At 32.1% G+C, this 21,907-nt stretch overlaps 1 protein-coding gene and 1 long non-coding RNA gene across 2 annotated transcripts in view; both read right to left on the bottom strand.

Moving 5' to 3' along the window:
* Window positions 1–21,907, bottom strand: part of LOC143256139 (uncharacterized) — a 141,573-nt gene that overhangs the window by 38,261 nt on the left and 81,405 nt on the right. The gene's annotated exons all lie outside the window — the stretch shown is intronic.
* Window positions 14,164–21,907, bottom strand: part of LOC143257720 (stress-activated protein kinase JNK-like) — a 63,401-nt gene continuing 55,657 nt past the window's right edge. Inside the window, exons 7-8 of the mRNA XM_076516753.1 lie at window positions 16,539–16,611; window positions 14,164–14,218 (exon numbers count right to left, since the gene is read on the bottom strand). Of these exons, the coding sequence (XP_076372868.1) occupies window positions 14,164–14,218; window positions 16,539–16,611 (128 nt within the window). The remainder of the gene's footprint in view (window positions 14,219–16,538; window positions 16,612–21,907) is intronic.

Raw genomic sequence — 21,907 nt, 5'->3', positions numbered from 1 at the left:
CATGCCTGATTGACTACTTTAGTGACTCTTCTGAACAACATACCTGTCTGATTGACTAGTGACACTTATGAACAAAATACATGTCTGACTGACTACTTTAGTGATACTTCTGAACAACATACATGCCTGACTGACTACTTTAGTAATACTTCTGAACAACACACATACCTGATTGACTACTTTATTGATACTTATGAACAACATACATACCTGATTGACTACTTTATTGATACTTATGAACAACACACATACCTGATTGACTACTTTATTGATACTTCTGAACAATATACATGCCTATTTGACTACTTTAGTGATACTTCTGAACAACATATATGTCTGACTGACTACTTTATTGATACTTCTGAACAACATAATGCCTGATTGACTACTTTACTGATACTTCTGAACAACATACATGCCTGATTGACTACTTTAGTGATACTTCTGAACAACATACATGTCTGATTGACTACTTTACTGATACTTTCTGAACAACATACATGCCTGATTGACTACTTTAGTGATACTTCTGAACAACATACATGTCTGACTGAATACTATACTGATACTTCTGAACAACATAATGCCTGATTGACTACTTTAGTGATACTTCTGAACAACATACATGCCTGATTGACTACTTTAGTGATACTTCTGAACAACATACATGCCTGATTGACTACTTTAGTGATACTTTTGAATAATATACATGCCTGAGTGACTACTTTATTAATAAGTCTGAACAACACACATGCCAGACTGACTACTTTATTGATACTTCTGAACAACATACATGTCTGGTTGACTACTTTAGTGATACTTCTGAACAACATAATGCCTGATTGACTACTTTAGTGATACTTCTGAACAATATACATGCCTGATTGACTACTTTAGTGATACTTCTGAACAACATATATGCCTGATTGACTACTTTATTGATACTTCTGAACAACATACATGCCTGATTGACTACTTTAGTGATACTTCTGAACAACATACATGCCTGATTGACTAATTTAAGGATACTTCTACACAACATATATGCCTGACTGACTACTTTACTAATACTTCTGAAGAACATACATGCCTGACTGACTACTTTAGTAATTCTTCTGAACAACATACCTGCCTGATTGACTACTTTAGTGATAGTTATGAACAACATACCTGTCTGTTTCACTACCATAGTGATACTTCTGAACAAGATACATGTCTGACTGACTTCTTTATTGATACTTCTGAAAAATATACATGCGTGATTGACTACTTTAGTGATACTTCTGAATAATATACATGCCTGATTGACTACTTTAGTGACTCTTCTGAACAACATACCTGTCTGAGTGACTACTTTAGTGATACTACTGAACAATATACAAGTCTGATTCACTACTTTAGTGATACTTCTGAACAACATACACGTCTGGTTGACTACTATAGTGATACTTCTGAACAACACACCTGCCTGATTGACTACTTTAATGACTGTTTTAACAACATACCTGTCTGAGTGACTACTTTAGTGATACTACTGAACAATATTCAAGTCTCATTCACTAGTTTAGTTATACTTCTGAACACCATACACGTCTGCTTGACTACTTTAGTGATACTTCTGAACAACATACATGTCTCGTTGACTACTTTAGTGATACTTCAGAACAACATACATGCCTGATTGACTACTTTAGTGAAACTTCTGAAGAACATACATGCCTGACTGACTACTTTAGTAATTCTTTTGAACAACATACATGTCTGGTTGACTACCTTAGTAAATGTTCTGAACAAGACACATGTCTGACTGACTACTTTAGTGATAGTTCTGAATAATATACATGCGAGATTGACTTCTTTAGTGATACTTTTGAACAATATACCTGCCTGATTGACTACTTCAGTTATACTAATGGACAACATACATGTCTCGTTGACTAATCTACTGATACTTCTGAACAAGATACGTGTCTGGTTCACTACTTCTGAACAACATACCTTTCTTAGTTACTACTTTTGTGATACTTCTGAACAACATACATGCCTGATTGACTACTTTAGTGACTCTTCTCAACAACATACCTGTCTGATTGACTAGTGACACTTATGAACAAAATACATGTCTGACTGACTACTTTAGTAATACTTCTGAAGAACATACATGCCTGACTGACTAATTTAGTAATACTTCTGAACAACAAACATGTCTGACTGACTACTTTAGTAATACTTCTGAACAACACACATACCTGATTGAATACTTTATTGATACTTATGAACAACATACATGCCTATTTGACGACTTTAGTGACACTTGTGAACAACATATCTGTTTATTTGACTACTTCAGTGATACTTTCGAACAACATATATGTCTGACTGACTACTTTATTGATACTTCTGAACAACATAATGCCTGATTGACAACTTTACTGATACTTCCAAACATAAATGCCTGATTGACTACTTTAGTGACACTTCTGAACAACATATATGCCTGATTGACTACTTTAGTCATACTTTTGAATAATATACATACCAGATTGACTTCTTTAGTGATACTTTTGAACAACATACCTGCCTGATTGACTACTTCACTGATACTAATGAACAACATACATGTCTGGTTGACTAATCTACTGATACTTCTGAACAACATACCTGCCTGATTTACTACTTTTGTGATACTTCTGAACAACCTACATGCCTTATTGACTACTATACTGATACTTCTGAATAACATACATGTCAGATATACTACTTTAGTGATATAACTTAAAAACATACACGCCTGGTTGACTACTTTAGTGATACTTCTGAACAACATACATGTCTGATTGACTACTTTAGTGATACTTCAGAACAACATACATGCCTGATTGACTACTTTAGTGAAACTTCTGAAGAACATACATGCCCGATTGACTACTCTTTTGGGGTACTTCTAAACAACATATATGCCTGACTGACTATATTACTAATACTTCTGAAGAACATACATGCCTGACTGACTACTTTAGTAATTCTTCTGAACAACATACATGTATGGTGGACTACCTTAGTTATTGTTCTGAACAAGATACATGTCTGACTGACTACTTTATTGATACTTCTGAACAACATACATGCCTATTTGACTACTTTAGTGATACTTATGAACAACATACATGTCTGTTTCACTACTTTAGTGATACTTCTGAACAAGATACATGTCTGACTGACTACTTTATTGATACTTCTGAACAACATACATGCCTGATTGACTACTTTAGTGATACTTCTGAACAACATACATGCCTGGTTGACTACTTTAGTGATACTTCTGAACAACATACATGCCTGATTGACTACTTTAATGACTGTTCTGAACAACATACCTGTCTGAGTGACTACTTTAGTGATACTACTGAACAATATACATGTCTGATTGACTACTTTAGTGATACTTCTGAACAACATACATGCCTGATTGACTACTTTAGTGATACTTCTGAACAACATACATGTCTGATTGACTACTTTAGTGATACTTCTGAACAACATACATGTCTGATTGACTACTTTAGTGATACTTCAGAACAACATACATGCCTGATTGACTACTTTAGTGATACTTCTGAACAACATACATGCCTGACTGACTACTTTAGTGATACTTCTGAACAACATACATGCCTGGTTGACTACTTTAGTAAATGTTCTGAATAAGATACATGTCTGACTGACTACTTTAGTGATACTTCTGAATAATATACATGCGAGATTGACTTCTTTAGTGATACTTTTGAACAATATACCTGCCTGATTGACTACTTCAGTTATACTAATGGACAACATACATGTCTCGTTGACTAATCTACTGATACTTCTGAACAAGATACGTGTCTGGTTCACTACTTCTGAACAACATACCTTTCTCAGTTACTACTTTTGTGATACTTCTGAACAACATACATGCCTGATTGACTACTTTAGTGACTCTTCTCAACAACATACCTGTCTGATTGACTAGTGACACTTATGAACAAAATACATGTCTGACTGACTACTTTAGTAATACTTCTGAACAACAAACATGTCAGACTGACTACTTTAGTAATACTTCTGAACAACACACATACCTGATTGAATACTTTATTGATACTTATGAACAACATACATGCCTATTTGACGACTTTAGTGACACTTCTGAACAACATATCTGTTTATTTGACTACTTCAGTGATACTTTCGAACAACATATATGTCTGACTGACTACTTTATTGATACTTCTGAACAACATAATGCCTGATTGACAACTTTACTGATACTTCCAAACATAAATGCCTGATTGACTACTTTAGTAACACTTCTGAACAACATATATGCCTGATTGACTTCTTTAGTGGTACTTTTGAACAACATACCTGCCTATTTGACGACTTTAGTGACACTTGTGAACAACATATCTGTTTATTTGACTACTTTAGTGATACTTCTGAACAACATACATGTCTGATTGACTACTTTATTGATACTTCTGAACAACATACATGCCTGACTGACTACTTTATTGATACTTCTGAACAATATTCATGACTGACTGACTACTTTAATGATACTTCTGAAAACATAATTCGTGACTGACTACTTCATGATACTTCTGAACAATATACATGCCTGATTGAATACTTTGGTGATACTTATGAACAACATACATGCCTCTTTGACGACTTTAGTGACACTTGTGAACAACATATCTGTTTATTTGACTACTTCAGTGATACTTTCGAACAACATATATGTCTGACTGACTACTTTATTGATACTTCTGAACAACATAATGCCTGATTGACAACTTTAGTCATACTTTTGAATAATATACATACCAGATTGACTTCTTTAGTGATACTTTTGAATAACATCCCTGCCTGATTGACTACTTCAGTGATACTTCTAAACAACATACATGACTGACTGACTACTTTATTAATAAGTCTGAACAACACACATGCCAGACTGACTACTTTATTGATATCCAGGGATGAATATTTTCATTATGCATCTAGTATCATTTTATTATTTTACAATTATATTAAGAACTTTAAGTATGGGTTTTGATACAATTAGATTATGAAACCTTAAATTTATCGTTAAAAAATCATCATACACGAGACATATCTATACCACTACTGAACAGTATTTCATGAGTGTATGTAGATTTACTATACAAATTATCAAGAAAACCTTTAAATATGGGATTTAGAATGAGCTTTCAGCTCCATTTATAATAAGATATTATGAAAATGTATTTATTTCTATCTTTTGACACGTTTAATTATTTGCATATCGACCCATCTCTTTGTGCAGTTCATCTTTGTCTTTCTCACATTGCAGGCTAGTCCTCGAAAGAACAAAGCCAACAATAGACAAGAGGTGATACTTTTCTCACATTCCTCGCATCTCTGTTTATTGTTCAAATAACAATACCGGTGGTATTTTAATTACTGACTGATAAAAGAAATATACAAACAATTCACAACACAAGTATAATAATGTGTTTTATATTTTAAAACTACTAATTAGAACACTATGTTTCTCTTCCCATTTATTCAAATGACATACGAACAATGTGAAATATTATATCGTGGTCAATGTTGCTTCCTTACACCATATAGATAAACATGAAACAATGAAAGAAAACTGTACTTTTTAAAACAAGTGTTGGTCACAATGAATAACATTGTAAAATGTCTTCAGTATTACATCTTTAACCAATTATAAATATTATACTTCAACCAGTGAGATTTTACACAATTAGTTTATGTAATGTAGATTGCGCTTAATAGCATATTTCATATATTATAGTAAATAATTCAGAAAGACAAATAAACATTAAATTGTAATTAAAATATAATAACATTATACTTTTATCATATTATTAAAGTTATTTGTAGAAATAAAATAAATAACAAATGTGCACACAATAACTTCACAGCTCCTGTTCTAATAATTACTAATCTTATTTACTGACTGTAATTCACATTTCACTGGATGTCAGGGCAGTTTAGGTGTATGATGTAACCCATATAGTGTTTTCAATAGATAAATAATTTATGTACAACTTGACTTTAATAACAAGAAGTAAATAATAAAACAACTAAAATGATTTTTATCAAATAACCTGAAACTTTAGACAATTAAAAAGGTTTGTGAAACAGGAATTGGCCTATAAATTTAGTTAACACCACTGTGTTCTTTAGTAGCAAATCATATATTAAGAAGTTCTTTTAATTAACGTTTTCAATGGGGTCGAACCCAACAGCTGTGTGGGTATGCGTGGTACTATACTTCATAGCCTAGGAACTGTATAGTGTTCTCCTTATTAATTGTATGACCCTGCCATGTGGTCATCAATTGTATACACACACACTGAGTTTTGGGTGAAGGTGGAGAGCGTGGGTTCTCGAAATGTCTCGTTAACGTTTGTTCATCGCTCCGGTATTATACCGTGCAGGAGGAACCATTCCACCTTCATTGGCCTCCAAATATTCTAAAGGTAGAAAGAAAACGTGTATTTTATTTATTAGACTCATTTGTTGAAAGTACGATAAAATTTATTCTTGTTGAAATTGGTATTTTAGTACTTTAGTTAACTGCCACTAGAGGAGGAAAGTTCAATTTGTTCTTTTTTATTGACTGAGAAGCTACGGAAAGGGGCTATCTGTGTTTAGCCTACATTTAGTATCTAAACTTGTTTTCAAGCATTGTAAGGCCGCAGACATACCACCGTGCTAGTGGGAAGACTGGTTTCTTCAATGAACAAGTCTAGTAAGTGGATGTAACTTCAAAATCATTGTTACGCTAAGAAATATCTTAGTCTGCGGACTTACAATGCTTGAAAACACGTTTAGACATTAAGTGTGGACTAAACACAGTAGTTTCTCAGTTAATAAGAAAGAACAAATTGAACTGTTCCCCCTCTTGTGGTAGATAACGGAAGTCGTAAAACACCAATTTCAACAACACTCAATTTTATCGCACTTTTAACAAATGAGTCTAATAAAAAATGTTTTCTTTCTACTTTTAGAATATTTGGAGGTCACTGAAAGTAGAATGGTTCCTCCTGGACGGTAGAAGTACCCCGATGCAATAAACCCACGCTCTTCACCTTCATCCCCACCATACTGTGTGGGCATACAATTAATATGGAGGACACTAAACGGATCCTAGGCCATAAAGTATAGTACGACGCATACCCACACAGCTGTTGGGTTCGACCCCACTGAAAACGTTAATTGAAAGAACTTCTTAATATATGATTTGCTACTTAAGAACACAGTGGTGTTAACTAAATTTATAGGCCAATTCCTGTTTCACAAACCTTTTTAATTGTCTAAAGTTTCAGGCTATTTGATAAAAATCATTTTAATTGTTTTATTATTTACTTCTTGTTATTAAAGTCATAAGTTTAAAGTCCTCCGTTTCAGAGGAAGGGTAAGATTATAATATGAAAAATTCAGTGCTTTTACATAACAGCAACAAGATAATTTCACTACATGAATCACATTCTACATACTATTATTTCGAATTTTTTTATATAAAGTAAGAAAATGTTAACCCTAGTTACAACATAAATTCACGTGTTCTTTCATTTTGATATTGCATTAGAACCCTTGTATAAGACACCTACATTGTAAATGAAACTTATATCGGTTACAGGAATTATTCGACGCTGAAGAGAACTACATACCTCACCGTCAAAAGCGGATTGAAAAACGTTTGATTTACAAAATTCATATTAAACTGTTACTTTGTTGTATAAAAAAGTGTACAGAATCATATGTATAAAACTATTTCACATTGCTTATTAATATACTGCAGACAATAAATTATTATTTGTTTTCTTAAAATCAAATACACTCTCATCCATGTTACATAGCAGGAGAAAAACTCCATTCACAAACAATCGAAGAATCAGAATATCTTGTTGCAAAATCAGCAGTTACTAAACCATGTAGCAAATTAATCCTTGTATATCTATATCTGTTGAATGAAAGAAGAAATCACTGTCTCTACTCCAATCAACCACACGTGAAAATAGTAAAGAAAACAAAATCTGAAACACATATGCGCGCACATGTACCAAAATCAACACTTGCGAGAGCATGTACCAATTTACCCAGGTGGGTTCAGACTTTCGACTCGTGATCTGTGGGTCGCGCGTTCGAATTCTCGTCACACCAAACATGCTCACCCTTTCAGTCATGGGGCGTTATAATGTACGATGAATCCCTCTATTCTTTGGTAAAAAGAGTAGTCCAAGAGCTGGCGGTGAGTAGTGATGACTAGTGCTTTCCCTCTAGTCTTACACTGCTGAATTAGGGACGGCTAGCGCAAATAGCCCTCGTGAAGCTTTGCGTGAAATTACAAAAACAATCAAACAAATAACACGAAAGGAAGAGAAACTAACAATAAAATATACAAAAGACAAGACACCAGGAAACGATGACATACAAGCTATTCTCCTTTTTGAAAAGGCGTTCAGGAACTGTGTGAACACATAACAGCAATTTTAAACTTATCACTCAGTTCTGGATACATCCCGGTTTTTTGGAAGCAAGCAATAGTCTTTGTGTTCCATAAAAAAGGAAAACCAACAAGTAAACCAAACAATTACCCCCCGATCAGCCTGGCCAGCAGTGTAAAAAAAATTCTCGAAAGAATAATTAGTAATAGACTATCAAATTGTTTAGAAATAACTTGAAAATCACTAGAATTAAAAATGAATTTAGAAAATAAAGAGACAGACCACAGATCACCTGGCTATCTAACTTCCTGGAAGATAGAAGTTGGAAAATAAATTCAGGGGAACCTTATACATGTAAAAACAGCTCGTTTGGGTTGTGAAAATTTTTTACGTTGAGGAGCGAACAAAATTTCGACCTTCTTCGGTCATCCTTTGTAAACCTGACGATGCCGTTTTAACATATATTTCTCTACAAGTGGGTTTTCTCGACATCACTAATTATTATTTCATCAAGGGAACCTTCGCCTTTATTCCAGAGGTTGGTGTCCCCCAAAAAGGGGTAAGTAGCCCTATTCTGTTCATCAATATGTCCTAAAACACCCAAACTTGGAGTATGCATCACAATTCGCGGAGGATGTTGTGGTCTGGAAAAGTGGTCCCACCCCATCCGTTACAGCGACAAATCTACAACTGTTGTTAGATAATATAGAAGAATACTGTGAGAAATATTGTATTAAACCAAACTTACCAAAAATCAATTAGTTACATTCACAAACAAAACATAAAAGAGATCCTTCCAAATTACACACGAGCGAAACACTTCTCCAGACCACAACAAACCTGTTAGATTTAACCGTCAATACGAAATTAACGTGGGTGAAACATGCAAATAATGTATTTTAAAAAAATTGGAAACGCAGAAATTATGCAAATCGTCTAACCGACAAAAACCAAGAAACCTCACCAGACAACATAATAAAAATCTACAAAACATATATACGACCTACTATCGAATATGCATTTCCAGTATGGTTAAACATAGGACTGAAACACATAAATAAAATACAATCAATACAAAACTTAATAATTACTGCAGCATACAAAGTCTCTCGTAGTACATTGTGAAAATTTATGTACAAATATACAAACCACAGCCAACAAACTCTTGCATAGTTCTCTAAATTACTTTTTTGAAAATTGACAAATGAACGATCTACTGTGTGAACTTGATCACTACTCCAAAAATGATGAAAGTAGACCAAAGTATTAAAGTTAAAAATACATTTTATAATCTAAAAATTGTCAAATTTCCTTTGTTTAACTTGCAAAACCTCCGAATTGAACACCACTCGTTTTTAAACATTCCAAACCAAAATTGTGAAACAATCACAGCTGTATGTATAATACACTTTTTGTTCTGTTACTACAATAAGAAAATGTGAGATTGTGTGATTATTACACACTTAGTTAATAAACTATAAATATTCAGAATGGCCATTTTTATTAGTGGTAGCTACAATATGTGCAAATTGTATGCATGTATGATTAACTGACTACACAACAGACATTCAACTATTATTAAACTCTGGACAATTAAAACTGATTCATTAATAATTATGGTATTAATACAGAGAATTCTCAAGTTATGTTTAATATATAACTATGATAAAAAACATCTACAGAGAGAAACATTTTGGTAATAAAATCTACAACTGTTTCCAACTTCTGATCAAAACAAAATACCTATATAGTTCAAATAAAAATTAAACGAGTAATGAATATTATGTACGTCTAACATATCACCATACTTATGATGATTAGAAGGTATTGATTCATCTGTCATGGTACCTAAATGCAAAGCAAATTTTTTGCTATAATCCCAAACACAAAATTCAGCTAGCTTAGGAGGTTTAGTTTTGTTCTAAACACTTATCTTAAGATAACAATGCAAAATAATCCTCATAAACAAATATATATATCAAACAATTTAACCAATACTAAAAATAAACTAACATTAAGGAAAGAAAAAATAAAAAAAAAATAAAACATTACTTTAATCACAGTCTACAACTATTTATCATCTTACCTTCATTCTTTCTAAATTTGTATTTACATCTGTCAAAGACTAGTTGAGAAACTAAATAAGACTTAACTTTTAATTTAAAAATGAAACTTGACATCTTGCAGGACATGTCTTGAGTAAGACATCAATAGTATCAGGTTTCTTAAGGGCAACATATAACTAGGTAACTAAACATACAACTTTTTGGGTGGCGATACGTTTCCTTTTCCTTTTTAAAAATCAAAACATGCATAATAATTATTGGAAAGACTTTAACAATTTATAATAAAGCAAGTTATAGTGACATTTAAAATTAACTTTGATCACTTTTATGTTCCACTTACTTTTCAAGCAGAACTACAGCAACTTGTGGGTTTACTCTTCAATACTTACTATTTTCTTGTCCATAGTCATGAAAGTTGGTTGCCCAGTCCCATGTCATGAAAAGATCTAGAAGTTATAAGAAAATATAACTACAAAAATTCTGCAAGATAAATTCCAGTGCACCAAAATAAAGTAAACTGCTATACATAAATTAACTAACAAAAATTACAAGAAGAAGGAATTGTACACTATAAGTCAGAAAGTAATAATAAGAAATCAGTTTTAGTGAAAGGAGACTGATGGACTCTGTGACTAAACTAAAATAATTGGAAGATGTGATATCAAAATATATATGGAACTATTTTATTTGGTAGAGTTTCCACAGTTAATACATTTTTAATTATGTTTGTTTGTTTTTCAATTTCATGCAATGCTACACGAGGGCTATCTGCACTAGCCATCCCTAATTTAACAGTGAAAGACTAGAGGAAAGTCAGCTAGCTATCCCTAATTTAACAGTGTAAGACTAGGGGGAAGTCAGCTAGCTATCCCTAATTTAACAGTGTAAGACTAGAGGGAGTCAGCTAGCTATCCCTAATTTAACAGTGTAAAACTGGAGGGAATTACGCACTTTAAATACTACACATTCACACTAAGACACAACTAGCTATCATCTGATCTTAACATTAGTAACAGAAGGTGTATTTAATGGCCTAAATATAAGCATTGGGTGTAAAACATTATTATAACAAAGGCTTAGTTGAAACACTACTCCATTGAAACTCTTGGTAACTTTTATCTTACTTTTGTCTATACCTCAATGTTAATTAACAACTTAAAAAAATATAAATAAAATGCTATTTAACTTATGGTGGTGCAATAAGTGAGCCTAGGGTATTATTTGTTTTATAATTAAGCTTAAAATGTACTGTATGACGATAACTTACTCTAAGCTCAATAAAGACAAAATATCAATTCTAAATCTAAATAATTTCTGAATTAAATTGTTTTGTTTTATCACCAAAGTTAACAAGAATAAAAAACAAACCAATATGTATATTAAACATTCACAACATAAATACCATAGTTGACCTAACAATATCAATTGGGAGTTTTGTTACAAAACAATGATATAAATTGTATACCATTACTATTAAAACAAAGAAGCATGACAAACTGTTTATTATATATATTAACACCAGAGGGACATTTAGAGTGTTCCTTCCACCACACACATTATTCTCTTTAACACTGTAAATACCTGACAGTCATAAAGCTTCTTATTTCCAAAGAATGCAACATGTAGATCTTCAATGTTTTCAGTTTACTAAAATGTTTAGTTAAAATAAAGTTAAGTTATTTGAATTTTTGAGTCTATCTCATGCTACTTTTATCATTTTTATAAAGTACTTCATAACTTGTTCTTAATGTTTCATGAAAAATTTAAAATCTTCCCAGTAACAGTAAGCAGAGCCAATCTTTATGCATATACTCAAAAGGTGATTTACAAAACTATAACTTTTATCTCTGTATTTCTATAGACTGGTGGAACTTTTAAGCAAATAGGTCTATTCAGATACCAATAACTATTTTGAATCTATTCAATGTTACACAGCGTGGCTTTCAAATGCATTACTAAACTTTTGGAAAAGAATTAGCAATAACTAACATACTGAGCAAGACTTTAAACTGAACAAAATACACTATTCATTTCAAGCACGCCAAACTAGCCTAACAATCCTTTGACTGTTTATGTACGTGTGAAACTGAATGAGTGTTTAAATCTTTATCAGTACTACATATAACCCAGTAAGGTGACATAAAATATTTTAACTAGATTGACTATTCCTTTTTTTAGGATAATACAGAGCAATGATTAGTAGGGCACATTACAAGTACAGATGTTGATGTCATTTTTGTCAATAATAACAGAAGACATTCCTGTCATGTTTAGATGTACATAAAAAATGTGTGCATCACATGAAAGATGGCAGTGACAACAGTTAAAAGATGTTAAAACAGTTTTCACATAATAGAAAAATAAAAAATAAAAAGGAATGGGAATTACAGAAAATGATAATGTAAAAAAATATACAGGAAACAATACTAATATATGGGAAATAGAAAAATAAATAAAAATACAGGTGATATTAATATATAGGAAACAATACTAATATCACGGAAATAGAAAATGAATAAAAATACAGGTGATATTAATATATAGGAAACAATACTAATATATATGGGAAATAGAAAAATGAATTAAAATATAGGTGATATTAATATGTAGGAAACAATACTAATATACGGAAATTGAAAATGAATAAAATATAGGTGATATTAATATGTAGGAAACAATACTAATATACCGAAATAGAAAAATGAATAAAAAATATAGGTGATATTAATATGTAGGAAACAATACTAATATATGGGAAATAGAAAAATGAATTAAAATATAGGTGATATTGATAAAAAAAAAAAAAAAACAAAGTTGTTTTGAAATTTTTTTTAAGAGATGCACAAAGGTCATTAATTCTAGGACTAAGAATGATGTCATACTCTTATAGAATTTAACAATGCTATCCAATAAACATCCTTAATTTCTTTCTAAAGTGGAAAAGATTCACAAATAACAATGAACAGTTGTGTTGAAACTTGAGAAAATTAAATAACCTTAAACAATATCAAACCTAATGAAGGGCAGTTGCTTGAAACACTAGTTAAATAATGTAACTGTTTTATCCTTTTAACTTTAGGTGTTTATAAAACAATATTTCTTTTGTGAAGTAAGAGAGGATTCCATGTACTGTAGACCAGCACAGTGCTTCCTTGTACCTAGAAAAGCATGAGACCTGTACAAGTAAAACTTTATACAACCTTCCCTAACAATGGCTAGTGACCAATAAAAAGCCAGCCTATTAACCTGAGACACACATCCTCTAATACAAAGAAAAAGCAATATGCAACAAAATTCACATGATACAAATGTGAAACTCCCTTGAGTTAAAAAAAGAGAAAACAGACCTCCATGATGGTCACTGAATATTTAAACTACTGTATATATATATATATATATATATATATATATATATCAACCAGTCTCTGTATCAAGAAGACTAATGATTGATTTTCAGCCACGACTACAAAATAAATAGTTCTTTGAGATTTCCAAGAATATGGAAGCAGATTATTTGTCAAAACACAGGATAAAAAAGTAATGAATAACTGGTACCTAGTCGTTAATAAAAAGTTCTCAATTAACAATCAGGCTGAAGTGACCATACAGGTTACTAACCATGACAGTTCATGAGCATCAGAACTATGGGATGGACAAGACAAATACAAAAACTTGTTCAACATTTACCATTCAGATAACTAGACTAGACTGATGTTTCAGGCAAGACTAAGAAAAGAGGATTCTAAAGTATTCTCGAGATGTTTCTCAAGCAAATTAGAATGACCAAATACAAAGTTCACCAAAATAATTATAGCAGAAGTAAACAATCTGATTAACAATTACTTTGAACTTCTTTTAAAGCCTGTAGAAAGGTCCAGTGATTTAGTCAACAGAAAAAATAATAAAAAAAGCGAATAAAAGCAAATAACTACATGAAGAAATCACAATTCCAAGAATTACATGACAAAATAAGTCACTCTCACATACAGCTGTGATAAGACATGTAACTGGATTACTCGAAGTTCAAGAGAGAAGTCAACAAAAAATGTATCAATTACAAACATATATGTGACATTTATAATCACGTACAAATGCCATAAATATATTGACGGATGTCACTGACAATGAATGTAAATCTCGTGTATATATTTGGTTCCCAGATATATAAAAAAGTGTTCTTGACTGAAGCCAACGCGGGCAAAATTCCAGATTAAAATGCACACAGAAGCATTTAAATGACATAGTCTTAAGTACTCACATCAGAAACTCAATGATGAGTAGTGTTGATAAACAAAATAACACTGAAAGTCATATCTGTTTATCTGATCAGAACAGCAGCATTTTAAAATTAATTTATATGCAAATTACTGAATTATGTGCAAAATTTAACTAAACATCTTTACAATCCATGCATGTGAATGAAATTAACATTATAGTATATAATTTAATGTTTATGTTATCAAGTTTTAATTCTTTGTTACAACAGAAACATTTAAAATAAATATTTTGCTCACATAGTTTGCTTGTCACATGATCCAAGTTATATAAAAAATCTCCAATTTAACAGAAACTGACTGTAAACACATAAGCTCACAATGCATACAACTGTCTAGATGCCAATGTATTTTCACATGTCCTTTGAGACATAATGATATATGCAGTCTTAGAACTGAATCCACTGCAGAAGAGAAATAGATTTTACAGCCATTTATGGGTGCTATGCCAATCTTCTATACTTTGGAAACAAATTTATGATGTACAAGTAATTAGTTAATACAAGTGTGCAAAGATGTTATAAAGAGCTCAGTGTACACTCCACTCCACCAACAGTTAATATGAAATTGGTGTACAGTTTTGTACTGAAGTCGAGTAACAGCCTGCAGTACTATATTGTCTACAGCACTTACAGTGGTTTGTTACCTCAAAATTCTATAGTTAGAGACAGTTGAATTGTACTTAAATCTATTTTTTATATTTTAGTTGACTGTGTATAATTTATGTTTTAAAATCCTATTTGAGTGTTTTAATTGTTTTTTATAAGCAACTTGTTACACAGATTGAAAGCTTTATAAACAAGATGGTATCTGTAACAGCCATCCTGTTTTGGCAACACACCTATGTGGGGAATTTCTCAAAATAACTTCTTCATAAAGGCCTATTGGTATCAGTTAACATATCAGAATAAATAGTGACAAAGAATTTTAAAGGAGAGTTAAAAATAAACTATAAATGAAAAGATAAAGACGTTAAATTATGAATATGTGAAAAAGATGTGACTATACTAATAAATTTCTATAAAGATTTAAAGGTATGTACACATTTTTGTTAATTTTAAAAACATTCCCTGCACTCTGTTGATGATGACAAATAGAGTTAGTAATACTGGTGCATAAAAGAGAAAAAAAAAGTACAAACATTTACCTTAAAAAACAACAATTGATGTTCATTTATGAGGTTCTAGAGGTTATGCAAATGAAATGTAGAAACAGTAAGGTAAAACGTATTTTTTTTATACTTTATGTAAAATTACTTTGCATGTGAACTACTCAGAGTCCAAGTGTAAATAACTACATTAAATAATGAATTTTTATCAGAAAAATCCCAAAAATATTTACAAAATAAAACTTTTGCTGAAACTACTTACTTTAATGAAAGTTTGTTATCAAGTTTTAAGGAAATTATTTCATTAACTAGTTTCATTTTTGAAAGGCATTTCGTGAGAGTTGCATACTTTTCTTCCAATGAGCATATATCATTCTTCAAGGTTTAATGTCTTCAATAATGTAACTGTTAATTACATATCTATATACATAATATATGTCTATGTTACATACATATAATAATTAATGACTATTCTACAGCAACCACATAAAATGTATTTAGTCCAAAAGCAATGTTTACATTACTTGTAATATCTTTTAATATGAACTTAAATAGTAGAGTTTTGTAAAGGTTTACTAACCTGCCTAAGATCAGCAAAGCACATCTGAGTGCACCTTCTTCAAACCCTCTAACAGGTTCTGAATTAGCAAACACTATTGAAGACAAAAAAGAACTCAGTTTAGTTTATATCCATTAGTGAATAATTATTATCTGAATTTGTTTTAAAAGCCTCAACATAAAATATTTGGATTACCAACACAAATCAGTTTTATTGAAGCATAAAATGCTGTTTCGTTTTTGTCTTTGATCTGCTTAAACATAGTCTAGAAAGCCAACATCCAAATGCAGTGGAGATTGTGTGAAAAGTATATCAAAATGTGTGGAATAAGATTGACCTCATCAACGTTTGTAGAAACTTACTACAATGAAAGAAGTATTTTCATAATAATGCATTATTATGGCCATCAAAACTGAACATGATTTACAATGAAATAGTTCCAAGGGCAGCAGGAAACCTGAAAGTTGTTCTTAAAAGATAAATAAACCCTTAAACAAATAATACTGTGTAAGACTATTAAGTATTCTGATTATTTACACAACTGAAAAATAAATAAGAACAAAACTACAATAAGAATTTCATTAATTAATCAACAACAAAAATAAATCTCTTCACAGAGAACTAAATCTCATTAAAAAAAATACAATTCCTAATTGACCTAAAACTTTAAGAAGTTAATTATTCTTGGGTATCTTTGAAATTAGATTTTGATAAAAATGGTTTTATGTTTCAGATGTGGTTTAAATAAACAGTTTCAATTTTAAGGTAATAACATTAAAGTGTGATGGTCCATAAGGTACAAATTTTCCAAACTCTTAAAATTTCTTGATTTGCATATACTCTGTTAACCTTTTTTCCCCAGATGTTAAAAGCTTTAAAAAATAACAACAAAAGCACTTTCAATTTTGTCCATAAATCATCCATAAAAAGATCATAGCATAATGTGTTTGCTAAATGCAAAATTTCCACCTTCAGTCATTGTCTAATTCAACAGAAATTCCTTTGTTGCAATATATGGAAAATAGTCAAATAATGAAACTGTTATTGTATTAACGTCTATCTTTATATTGTGCTGTTTGTGTCCCAAGAACCACAGTATTTACATTATACATACATTGCAGCTCACTACTATAACAACTGAATAACACAAGCAAAACCAGGTTAATATATGTGATTCATCCTCACTGTCAAGCTGAATTCAGAGAAAGTACACCTTACTTAAAGAGATGGGACTAAATATTTGTCCACAGAAAACCATCCTTTCCTTTTCACTACTGGCTTACATTATGCACTATATCTTATTAGTGTGATAATGCTGACTTAAAACTGTAAAATGTTCAAAGTTGCATCACCTACTTAAATCTTTTTTTTTATCTACCTTTTGTACTAAACTCACTGACTTTAATCTTTGGGATCTTCTAGAAATTTTCCCTCCATCCAGGATGTTTTTTGGCCTCTAAAATAACAAGTTAGGACTGAGAGATGCCTTGGGTCTCTTTTACAACTGGATGATATATCCATATCGAGGCTTACAATATAAAATTGGATATAAGGCACCTTGTTAATTTGGAGGCCAAGAAAACATACTAGAGAGAAGGAAAAATTTCTAGATGATCCCAATTTTCATGAAAATATAGGTGATTTTCAACAAAATAAGATATTAAGCAGGGCAACAGTGAAAGTTATGATTCCTATACAGAAAATGTATTTCATAAACTAGTCTCATTTAGTGCTGCCCTCTATGTGAAAAAAAAGAAAGAAAACATGCCACAAGCCTTTTCCTCCCTTCCTTTGGAAATGACTCATTTTAATGTCCCTCATGCAAATTATCGTGGTTAATCCTCCACAAAGGAAAGTGCTATACACTCATTATCGGTGCAACTTCCTCTATTCAGTTCTATCAAATTACTGTTTTGAGTTTTAGTGGAGAATTGAATCACTCATTTTCAGTGGAGAGGAAGTACATTTTATGTATCGAAAAACTTCTGATATGGTACATTAGCTGTACTTATATAATCAGATAGATTCACACACTGAATTGGTGCAAGGGAAGAAAAGAAGCACCCTTTGAAAGAGTACAAAGGACACACCTTATGTCTAAAGAATTAGATATGTAGATATGATGTGGGAGACTACACTACTTCTAAACCAGCCATACTCTTCACCAATCTGGGAAATGTGTTGTATATTCTGGTAGACAAAAACTGAGAAGTAAATCCAATTAGTATTGGGGAAAAATGGAAGTGTCCCCAGACACAAAGTGGCTGAGGCATGATGGACTGTACTTGACAACTACATCCAAAATCTGTGCTGCTGGAAACTGACACAGATAGAGAGGGTGGGTGTAGAATGAGGATCATACCATCTTTACCTGAAATTAATGAGACCAGAAGGGATATCAAACCCTGACTCCTGAAGAGAGAGTATGTTAAGAATAGAAAATGGTATATCAACTTAGAAAACCTGATGACCTGGATTGAAAAAAACGTGTATGAGAGAGAAATTGACCAGAACCAACCTAAGACAAATAACATCTTCAGAATAAGCTACACAAAGACAGTTGAAGGAAAGAACCAGAACAATCCCAAGTTCCTCCACCATGCTGTATCAAGGCGGTTGTGGGGACGTAGGCACCTATTGTTTGTTGGCCCTACCAGCCATATAAGTTAAACCAAAAATTAACTTTTAAGGAAACTTTTCATGGACCTATAGTTTTCATAGGCACTAGGCACTGTGCCTAATAAATAATTCAGCCCTGCCTCCACAATAAGATAAAGTATAATTGAAGGAGGAAGTCAAACATATTCACTACAATGTGCAAAACCTTATGTTTTTTGCTTTTACTCTATATTATAAAACAAAAAAAGGAGACTTAGAAACTGATTGAAAGACTATGACAGATAGCCAGTCTTCAGTTTTAATAACAACAACAAACAGCTGGAATAGAAACTGTGAAAGAGATGATTTCCAGATTCAATGTTCTGTTGGACAGAAGGTCTTGAACTACCTCCAACAGAAGCTGGCTGTTAATGTGATCCTGAGGAAGGAAAGAAATGGATATCTGTGATAAAAGAGGAAGGTAAAGGAAGCATAGGACATGTTCAAATAATCCACCAATCTGTGGTGAAACACTGCCAAGGGAAGAAAGTCACACAACTGAGCTCCCACCCAGTTATCAACTGGTACTGTTGATATTATGATGATCTACACTGAAAAAAACACCTGGAAAGAGGAACAGGTAAAAGCTGGGAAGCACCAGGATGGGAAACAGGAATAGGGGCTTGTCTCGATTCCAACTGTGGCAAATGAGCTACCAAAAGAGAAAGGATAGAGTGTTCCTAGCATGCAATTCCAAATGGTTTGGAATACGTTTGAAAATATACTAAGAAACAGAGCTACACATGATTTCCTAAGTGGGCAGCAAATAAATCTGACAGAAGGCTGCATTTTGACCCAGTACGCTTCAACAACAGAAAATTATGTATGCAAGGTGAGAGTAGAGAATGAAAAATGAGTCATCTTAGAAGTAACAAAGGAGAGGCTGTTCCTCATAAACCTCAGGACTTTGTACAGAGTATCTGAAAGTAAATGTATGGTAGATAAATACCACAAAAGTAAGGATAAGACAGAGGCATGGGTTAAAAGCACTGGAAGTCATGGGGTACTCCCAAATTGGCAAAATAGATTCCAACACCTGTGAGTCTTAAAACGGATAGGCTACTTGATGGTTCGTCAAACAAACTATCCACAGCACATAGGAAGCAAGACATGCTGGAACTCTCAACCAATTATGAAGTAAATTGCTTTGTATGAACCCTAATATCCAAAGAAAGTCGGAAAACTAAATATGGTAAAGAAGAACTGAGAACTATCATACAACAAAAAAAGGATGAGGATTGTAGGAATTCATAAAAAGGGATAAAACATCACATACCTGAGAAATCATACCTAAATACGCAATATTAGACCGAGATGACTCTGCAGGAGGTGTACAGGGAAACATGAGAAAATCCTGTGGTGGAAAAAGGCTATAAAATCTTTCTCGGAATGAACAGGTTCAGATTGTTCATGAGATGAATAACTTCAAGAGAAAGTGGCTGACTCACAGATTGACCAGTCTCTCACTGAATAATTGCAAATAATTCCATTAACAGGTTGCTTGCACCTCCAGCCATAGTTACAAAACCGGCACACTGGGCTATATCTACCTCATGTGCTTCGTAAGCACTCACGAATTTTCAAAAAACAAACATGTACAATATTATATCAACTATACTTTGTCCTATCCATTGCCGACGACCAAACACAAGTAAGAACAATATTTATATAGCAACGAATCTTACGGTGAAGACGTTTTCTAAACTGATAGAGTGTGATCACAATTCATTGTATTTGTCAGAAGACATTGATATTAGGCCTATGATGTTATTAACTATACGATTTTTATATTCTGCCCCTAGGTATCCATGGGAGAAAATAAATAAATTTCTTTTTCTTGTAATTCTGTTCCAACCAGTATGTAAACAGTTTGTTTATGATGCTTTTATTTTTAATATTTTAACTCAAATTTGGGAAACTTAAGGAAGAATAGAAACTTTTTTTAAATTCCGTATATGTAATTTACCTGCCAGGCGAGTTGTTTGAACTATTTTCACAACAATAATTGTGATTATTTAGCAAGTATTATTGTGAAACAACAATGTCTTATTTTGTAATAAAATAACGTAAACATTAGATGTTTTTCACACGTATCAATTTGTATATTTTAAATTCAAATCAAAGCTCTTTAAAAATGGAACTGTGGTTTCTGTTGCCTCATCATAAATTTCACACCTTTTAGTTTCTGTAATTTGTCAGCTTTTAGCGTTTAATCCGTAACTCCGTAACTTTTATCAGCTCTTAGTGTTTAATCGGAACTCCGTAACTTTTATGATATATTGTTGTGGTGTTTCTTTGTTGCCTCTAAGCATGATGCGAAACAACAATATCTTATTTTGTGATAAAAATAACGTAACCACTAGACGATTTTTCACACATTTTGAATTTATATATTTTAAATTCAAATCAAAACTGTGTAAAGATGGAATTTTGGTTTCTGTAGCCTCATCATAAATTTCACACCTTTTAGTTTCTGTATTTTGTCAGCTTTTACCGTTTAATCCGTAACTCCATAACTTTTATCAGCTTTTAGTGTTTAATCCGGAACTCCGTAACTTTTATATCATATTGTTTGTTCTTACGTGCTTACAATATTTATAATATTAACAATGAAACAGTATCTTAGCAACACAGATAATTAGGAGACATTTTGTAAAAGTTAAAGCTACTACTACTGCAAGCAGATTTTAAGATATAGAGATGGTGAAGTTTTTTTTCAAATCATTGATTTT

The sequence above is a fragment of the Tachypleus tridentatus genome, chromosome 7 (genome assembly GCF_004210375.1).
Source record: "Tachypleus tridentatus isolate NWPU-2018 chromosome 7, ASM421037v1, whole genome shotgun sequence".
Taxonomy (NCBI): domain Eukaryota; kingdom Metazoa; phylum Arthropoda; class Merostomata; order Xiphosura; family Limulidae; genus Tachypleus; species Tachypleus tridentatus.
This window is presented reverse-complemented; position numbering and strand designations above follow the sequence as displayed.